The sequence below is a fragment of the Exophiala oligosperma genome (assembly GCF_000835515.1).
Source record: "Exophiala oligosperma strain CBS 72588 unplaced genomic scaffold supercont1.14, whole genome shotgun sequence".
Classification (NCBI taxonomy): Eukaryota; Fungi; Ascomycota; class Eurotiomycetes; order Chaetothyriales; family Herpotrichiellaceae; genus Exophiala; species Exophiala oligosperma.
This window is the reverse complement of record NW_015622831.1, coordinates 12,254-20,814: the sequence shown is the minus strand read 5'-3', so window position 1 is coordinate 20,814 and position 8,561 is coordinate 12,254. Positions and strand designations below refer to the sequence as shown.

The 8,561-nt window shown below is 43.1% G+C and overlaps 3 protein-coding genes across 3 annotated transcripts; all 3 read right to left on the bottom strand.

Moving 5' to 3' along the window:
• Window positions 1-223: 223 nt before the first annotated feature.
• On the bottom strand, window positions 224-523 carry PV06_10542 (uncharacterized protein; the record flags this gene model as incomplete). The annotated part of the gene is made up of 1 exon (XM_016412100.1): window positions 224-523. The coding sequence occupies one exon, from the start codon at window positions 521-523 to the stop codon at window positions 224-226; it is 300 nt and encodes a 99-aa protein (XP_016257408.1).
• A 108-nt stretch (window positions 524-631) lies between these two features.
• On the bottom strand, window positions 632-1,669 carry PV06_10541 (uncharacterized protein; the record flags this gene model as incomplete). The annotated part of the gene is made up of 1 exon (XM_016412099.1): window positions 632-1,669. The coding sequence occupies one exon, from the start codon at window positions 1,667-1,669 to the stop codon at window positions 632-634; it is 1,038 nt and encodes a 345-aa protein (XP_016257407.1).
• A 422-nt stretch (window positions 1,670-2,091) lies between these two features.
• PV06_10540 (uncharacterized protein) lies at window positions 2,092-3,856 on the bottom strand (the record flags this gene model as incomplete). Its single annotated transcript, XM_016412098.1, has 4 exons — window positions 2,092-3,271; window positions 3,323-3,444; window positions 3,517-3,569; window positions 3,630-3,856. Coding segments are annotated over 4 exons (1,582 nt in total), but the record flags the coding sequence as incomplete, so codon positions are not given.
• Window positions 3,857-8,561: the final 4,705 nt, after the last annotated feature.

Sequence of the window (8,561 nt, the reverse complement as noted above, 5' to 3'; positions counted from 1 at the left end):
GTGATACATTATCGATTGGGAGGGGTCACCTTGGCGGGTTAGGGTTAAGCACAAGGTCGCATTACATTATTAATGCTCATTGAGGTATCTTGCTATACATAGTGACTGCCCCGAGGCCGGTCGCTAATTAAGTCAAAGCCTGTAAGCGTGGGAAATTACAAAGTAATTAAATACCTTTCCATCTGTGTGTCTGTTCATTAAATCATGAAAAAGGTTGACGAATCTACACGGAATCGCTGTCGGAGCGTTTCTCAGATGAGGTCGACCGCCCCGCCGAAGTCTGGGTCTTTCGGCGCGAGCGATGGAGCATGTAGATGGTAGCTCCGACAATCGTAATGACGCCTAGCGTGACAGCGGCACCAATAGCGCCGGCAGCGGCGTTGGAGAGACCCGACGATGAGCTGCCCGAGGTGGAAGCGCCCCTTAAACCTGAATATGTCTCGTTGGCCGCGACACAGAAGTCCTGGGAGGAGCCGCAGGTATTACACCATTGGCCAACCGAGGTGATGCCGATGGACTCCATACGCTCTCTGAACTGTCCGTAGGGAATAGCAAGGTCGGCACCACCAAACAGGGGAAAGGCACCAAGTTCAGCGGCACCATCAGTGCCGTTGCGGAATAGGAAGCGGACTTATAGGGTCTCATTGACCGCGTCTGCCGAGGGGAAGTTAGCAGGGCTGTCCCTATCGCCATCTTCAGTGAATAGCTCAAACGCAATGGTCGAGGCATAGTCGGGCAAGCCGTGGAAGTCAGGGCTGACCGAGGTTAAGTCGGTGAGGCCAAAGAAGGAAATAAAGGTGTCATAGGATCCGGAGAAGAGCTGAAATTTGTTGCTCCGGCCCCCGGACGCGACGGTTGTGTTCATTTGTCGCAGGATACCACCAATTAAAGTCTTAGCACCAATCATCCTTGCGGGCTCAGAAGCATTGAAGTTCGTATTATACTCCCACATGTCTGCAAGATAGCGGAGCTGATCTAGATCCGAGCTTTCGATCTTACCGGCGATGGACTCATTGTGGATGGAGGCCACGTTCATTAGATCAAAAACCTCGTAGGCGTTCTCGTAACTGACTCCGTCGTCACCGAGGATATCACTGAGGAGCGGCACAAATCGTTGATAGAATTTTAGAGTTTCGTTGAAGACGGTCTGGTACTCTGGGGTTTTCAGGTAGGACTTCTGGGAAGCAATATGGAAAGGGCAGTTGTCGTCGCCTTTGATCCAGATGGTGTCTTGACTGGTTGCTGGTTGGCCCTGGATCAGGATAAACTGGTAGCTGTCAAGCGGTCCGGTGTAACTGCTTCCGTTGGTCAAGGCTTCGGTCGCCATGGCTTCGTCCAGTTGGCTCAAGGGCGGGTACAGTCCCTGGAGGAAGTTCGTGGCAGTCTGGAGGAGTAGACCCTGGTTTGGGGCGCTGGCCCAGACTTGTCGACTGTTAACCTTGTCGGGCGCCATTCCGGCAATTGGGAAGGACGCATTGTCTGCTACATATCGTTGACGGTAGAACTGTCCAGAGTTGTAAGCCTGTTGCGCGCCGAGATGGGTCAGATCGTAGCCAGGGAACATGCGAGTTGTACGGTCGCCATGCCTGGTGAAGGCCACAACGCCGTGGACTGTCTCCGACGCGACGGCGGTTGTAAGAGCTACGATCAATCCTAGTTCAAAGAGCATCGTGGATTTTACTGATGGGAAAATTCTGAAGAACAAGCCTGAGATGGCGGGGTCATTGGGTCTTGTTTATAAAAAAGCTCCAAGGGAGCTCCGAGGAGACCCTCAAGAAGCCAAGATCACACTGATCATTGTGCAGTTACCTGGCTTAGCTTTTGGTTCATGTTCTTCATTCTTGGCGAGTTCCGTCCTGATCCGCCCACCAGTTGGGGGACATGCCAAGAAGGTGCCAATGCTTGACAGGTCCTCCTTATCATCGTGGCGAGGGTTCAAAGTAAAAGAGGAGTTGTAAGTGCTGAAGTGAGGGAAATGTGACTGAGGGTAAAGTAACTAGTTATTGGCTCCAGACTCTAGTCACAGCTATAGTATCTCAATTAGAGCTTTAATCCAGAATATTTACCACCTAGAACACGGGTTAGTTTTGATTATTTATCGGTGCCTACTCGTTTCAAGTATTTGACGTACCCAAATTTCTCTTCAAAGTACTTGATGAAACACTTCCCTTCTTTTAATGTCTTATGAACGGCGTCTCGGGCCTCATCCGCCATGGCCGCTGGGCCACATACTATGACAGCAATCTGTGTCTCTGAATGTAAGTTTGCGACATTATTAATGGCACTGGAGATCTCATTTGTGATGTTTGGCCGCCCATACGTGATTCGCAGAGGAGTGTCTTCTTCTTGATCACCTGGTTTCTCTTGTCTATCAGGCTCTTTGCCGTCTGAAGACTCTTCTTCCTGACAAGTAGAAAAGAGAAGCATTTGTACATATTCTCGTCGACAAAGGGACCGGAACTCAGAAGCTGTAATAATCTCTCGCATCATGGAAGGCTGCCTCGCTACCCAGACCAGAGTGATCTGCCGTGTTCGTGAGCTATCGCCGGTACCAATACTACTTTGTCGTGCTCTGGCTCTGTCAGCGTATTCCTGGAGATATGACATCGCGACCGTGATGCCACTTCCCCCGACAATGAAAACCACGTTCTCAAACGTGTGAATCGGGCTTGTCTGTCCGTAGGAGCCCTCGAGCAGCATGGTAGTGACCACGGACCCAGGCGGCGCCCTTAAACACTCATCACGGAGCCGCATTGTCCAGCCAGCACGAGGTCGAATGTAGAAAGTCAGCTTCTTTGCGTAAGATCCACCTATTTCAACACGGTTACCCCCATCGTGATGCTTAAGAGTTTTCACTGACGATGATGGTATGGTGTCACCGTCAGCGAACAATCTTGCAGTGGTGCTTGTTTGGGCTTTCTCTGGCAGCTCACTGGGGTGTGTTGTATCCAGTCCATCTGCAGAACTAGTTGTGCTCCAGCCTGCCAACGTGAAGGGATGGCTTTCCCAGCCTCTCCACTTCAATGGCTGGTAAAGGAAGAAGTGTCGCCCTGCTCCGCCCTTCAGAAGTCGCGAAGTCGTCGTTACTTCGAGTTTAATTAGGCCAGACTGCTTGCTATAGGTTGCCATCGTATTGTTGCTGATCCTGCAACGAAAGAGCGTCATGTTGCAATATGCCAAACGGATGATTCGGACAGAACGATCAAACACCCAGACTCCGACAAGAGGCCAAATAAATGGATCATAATTCCCGGTGAAATGGCCAACGTGACTGTAGGTGATTGTCAGTCAGCATGGGCACGCAGAAGAAGAGGAGACTTACTAGAATAATCCTGCAAGAAAGACAATAGAAAGTGCCTTGTGTGATATGAGGAAGAAGTCATAAAACTTGATGCGAAAGTAGACGGATGAGGAGATATGGATGAAACCCATTGCGAGGATAGCCTAGATAAATTTCTCTTTCTTAGACTACCCGACATCGATCTGAAAGAAAGGACAGGCTTAGGGTTAGCATACCATGGCGCCCATCTGCCAGTAATGTTCATTCCAAGATGCAGTTAAGTATTTAACTGGCGGGATAGTTCAGCTTCTCTAGTGGTCTGGTTAAGAGGAGATAGTGCTAAACCTACAAGAAGCTTGATAGGCCGAATATGTGGAAGCATGGACGATGACTTGGATCATAACAATTCGTGAGATGTGGCGATGAAACGTCATGAACGTCGAAAAACTCCAGCCGGTAAGCCATATAAAGCAGTTATTTCTCAGCGAGAACACCCATAGGATCGGTATATTGTTAAATGCCATAATCCCAGCACGATCCGCAATGAATCTGTATAGTTGCGTCGACGTCGTGTAACTTGTAGACGTGTCAGTCTATCATCCTCCCTAACTGGGAGTGCCGTTGACAATACCTAGTATTGTACAGCGAGTCCTCCGTCTCAAAGGAGACACTACAGAGAATGAGATTGAGAATCCAGAAGGCCAAAACCACCATGGCTTCCAGGCGCATTGGGATATAGCACCACCAAAGGAGCCGTTGATGGTGGGATCCGAACACCGGCGGTAAAGTCAGATTCGTGGCGATTGCATCGGAGATTGACTGGAGGTAAGTGAAAGGCCATCGTCGACGATACTTGCTGCATGGTAAGCTCTCATTACTTTCGACATCTCTTTGCTGAGTCGTTAGTTGTTTGGCGAACAGTAGCTTCGCAAGACGAATGCTGGTGCCGATACATAGTATGGCGCCCCAGAATCCATAGAGTCCCCATCTTATGGTGGTCAGAATGCACGGAGACCTATTAAGGAAATGGTGGTTCAAACCGATAGTTTAGGTGGTGGTCGAATTGCGACTGTAAAAGACTCTAGAGTCACCCGGTCAGCGTTATTTGGATAGTATGAAGGCATTTCGCTCTGCGCTCACCATGTCTGCACTCTCGTGCCCCCGAAATTGTTCTACTGATAGCACGATGTGCTCTGAATGAGGCTCCAAGTTCGGTAGACCCTGACACTCTGAGGAACGTAGGCGAGTTTAGAAAGATGATTATCTGGCAAACCGCGAGCCAAGGTAAGCCATTTATAAATCCCACTTTTCAATGCATTTGCCAATCTACAGCTCCAGAAATGGTCGAAGTCTGCCACAGTATTCCCACAGATGCCAGAACCAGTAGTAATGGATGAGCACCTCGGATAGCATAATCTGGGCGGAAGATCTTTCTGCCTTTAGTGTCTTGCAGCGAAGCCAGCGAAGCCGATATCGGAAAGGTACTACCAGGTCATATTACTTGCACCACCAACATAATCTCAAATTGCGTATGTGGTCTGTGTTTATAAGTAAAGGTTTCAACTTGATCTCGGAGGGAGACTCTGAGCCGTGAGCGAGCGAAGAGAAGCTCACGATGCGGAGCTTAGTACTGAACTGTGCGACTTGCCATGCTCGCTTCACCTGTGAGCTAGGTTTTAGAGACAGAGAGAGAGCATGGTTCCGGGAGTGTCTCATTTGCTGCGACGGAAACTTGGCTGCCAAGAATGCCGAGCATACCTGAGAGCGCCCAGCCCTGCTCCGAACCAGTAAATAGGTTGGAGCGGAACAGATAAGATAAAAATCTCTGTATCTCATCTGCTTAGCACCAAACATGACTGACTCAGGTACTACTATCAGGCACCTTCGAGAGCCACAAGCCATCCTTTCTTGTTTTGACATAAGGCCTTATATTTCGGGTCGATTATCTGAATTATACATTACTTTTCCTTTGCCGTCTCCACCGCCTCGCAGACGTGGTCAGGTAAGTTGAACATTCACTTGGCATGACATAACGGAAAACCGCCCTGAGGGTGATTATCATCAGAAGATTATGACTTGCACTTGTAAGTCTCCTATCAACATCTGTAACGAACAATTCACTAATAATTATAAGTCCTAGGAACAAATTCGGATTCTTTCTTTCTCAAGATTTTCTTGGAATTGGAGGTCAACCCCTATGATTACGTGCCTGACAAAGCCTTGGGTGATACGGAGTACTTCTCCACGATTGGCTATTGCGAGTACCGATCGCCAGCAGCGCCGAGGACGGCGCTAGTCCTGATGTATGAGCACGCGATTTGACTACTCCGTTGCCTTAGGGTATCTTAGAAAGTAACCTTGAGTTTTCTCACATTCGGGTTTCGATTAATAGCCGCTTCGTAAAGGTTGTCGCTTCGCGGTTGCATCTCAATGTTTGACAGGGGCCCGAAGTGACAATAAGCATAGTCTTTGGCTTCGGCTGGCATAGAATCTGTGATAGAGTATCTGCAAATAAGGCATGTCATTGCACCAGAAGAAGACGACTGGGTCGAGGGAGACTTGGTGTTAATTTACCCATTTACCAAGACATACCAAGATACTAATGACAAGCCGTTCATCATCCTTCATACTTCTGGAACAACAGGTGCGTGGTGTTAAGATAATAATGCTGGCTTCACTATGGACGGAATGTTTCGCTGAGACTATGTACAGGATTCCCGAAGCCAATGTCACTATCGCTAGGGCTTGTCTCGATTTCAGAGGTTTACGTTTCGCGGTAGCAAAAGCTAACAAGGTGTATCGAAGGTCACTAGAACCGATATAGCACATGGTTTGTGGTGGATTTACTTCTCCAAATTCTTTCACCAGGAACTAACACGCGAGATTCACCGCAATCGCATAACGCTAATTAGAAACATCTTTAAAACCGTTAGCTACTTCTGTTGTCTTTACTATCAAGTATAAGGTTTCGTCGTGGGAGTCCCTAGTAAGCTGGTCAAGTACAGCTAGCAACAGGTAAACCTCTATATCTTAAGTATTAATGAATATTTTCCATAAAGAATAGTCCATAATATACTAGGCTACTACTAGGCACTTAGTAGCTTTATTATAATATTCGCTATTTAAGCCCTATTAGGCTTCACCTTCACTCTAGCCACTTAGTACCTACATTCTCAGTGGAAACGCGTCGCACTTCTACTAATTTCGCCCCATCATTCTCAGCAGAAGTACATCGCACTTTTAGGAAAGTACGACGCAATTTCACGTGATAACACGTAACCCTAGACTTTACTTAGGGTTAGAGCGTGTTCTGAAGAAACGCGTCGCACTTCCTAAGATTTAACCTTAGTTTCCATAGGTGCATTTAAGACATGCGTGTTACGTTTCGCTTTACCTAGGGTGTCACAACACGTAGAGTTTCTTAGCAAGTGAGAAGTATAAGAGAGATAATGTCTCTGAGAGCGTGTAGTATATTAAGCGTACTAATATACTAAAAGCGAAGTGATCATAACCAAAATGTATAGATATAATTATGAACGAAGTTAACTACGTAATAAAGCTATGTAATGACTGTGCATATATAGTTCTCTATACTTAGTGGTGCTTAGTAGTGCTCAGTATTACTTAGCCTAATCACTACTAATTATAACTAAGCGTAGCTAATCACCCTTAATTATGTAACCCCTAACTTTAGTTACCCTAAGCTTCTCTTAGTATTCCTACCTTATAGGGTTAATAGCTATTATCACAGCTTTATCTGCAGTCTATAGGCTAGGCCTGTTCGTAACACTTTCTCCCTTCTTCCTTATACGTTATTCATAACATACATAAGGTAGATATTATTCCCTTAGATATGTTCTCTATTCTTTCTCTTCTTCATGGCTAATAATGCCTCAGTTCTAAGTCTTAAAAGTTAGCTATTCTTTTATCTCCCGCCATTATATCGCTATTTCCTATATTAAGACCCTTAGTCACCAGAAAATTAGTATAAATCATTATACTTCTTATCAGAACTTAAACTCTTTATATTTCATATTAAATAATTATTTAAAATGTTTCTTCTACACTAAGAAGGGTATAAAAAAGTGTGATAAAACGTTTTCTACGGAGGAATTTAACGCGCTAACTATATAATATAACTATTTAGCTAAAGCTACTCACTAAAAGGGTAAGAATATTTAAAGAATATTAGTAGAGACTATAGATATATAGCTTACTCTTTCTAAAGCTAATACTAAATAAAAGTGATTATAGTGAGAGACTAATAACTTATTAAATAAGTAAAAGAAGATATTAGTTTAGGAGCTAAAGTCCTTAGATAAGCTAGACTATATAAATCCTTCTCTAATTATTTTATTCACAGTCCTTATAGGGCTAAATAATACTTAACTAGAGTAAATATTTAAGTTAGAGCCTAGATTTATGTCTTCTTTTTTAGGTTTTATCTTAATTAATTATTCCTTATAGCTATTAAACACTATTAGTAAGTTATCTTTTTCTTTTCTAATTATATTACTAGAGTATATTCCTTAAAAGGTATTTTATTAGTTCCTAGGTATTTTCTTCTAATTTATATTCTAACTACTTAATAAGGTAGTGTATTTTTCCTTTAATTCTAAAGTGATCTAAGATTCTTTTAATATTATATAGTGACTACTATATTTCTTTATGTATTAGTACTGGCCTTAGTCTAGCGTTTAGCGGTACTTTTTTAAGAAGTGATTTATAGAACACTAGGTAAATATTTATTTCCTTAGATAGTTTTAGTTTAAATATCACTAGTCTAAGTTTTCTTTTAACTTTATAAGGTCTAACCTTAATATAATTTAGCTTATTAAATAGTCTTTATATTTTAATGTTTTTTCTAAGAAAGTATATTATCTCTCTTTCTTTAAAATCTAGTCCCTTAAATCTTTATTTATTCATATTTTTAAGTGTTCTTTATAATATTTTTTCGAGTTTCTATTTTAATAATTTATGTAAAGATTATAGTTTCTTAACTAAGATTACTACTTTTTCTATAATAGGTTTAATATCTCTTATATCTTTCTTAATCCTTAAGTAGTATCTATAGTTCGCATAAAATAGTGAAATCTCTATAGCTAAAGTACTATTATTATAAGTAAATTATATAATTAGTAATAATAATACCTAGTTATTCTATTAGAAATTAATATAATATTATAAATATTATTTTAGTGTCTAATTTATTCTTTCTATTTACTTATTACTCTATAAGTGAAATACTATTAATAGTTTCTAATGAACTCCTATAAGATTT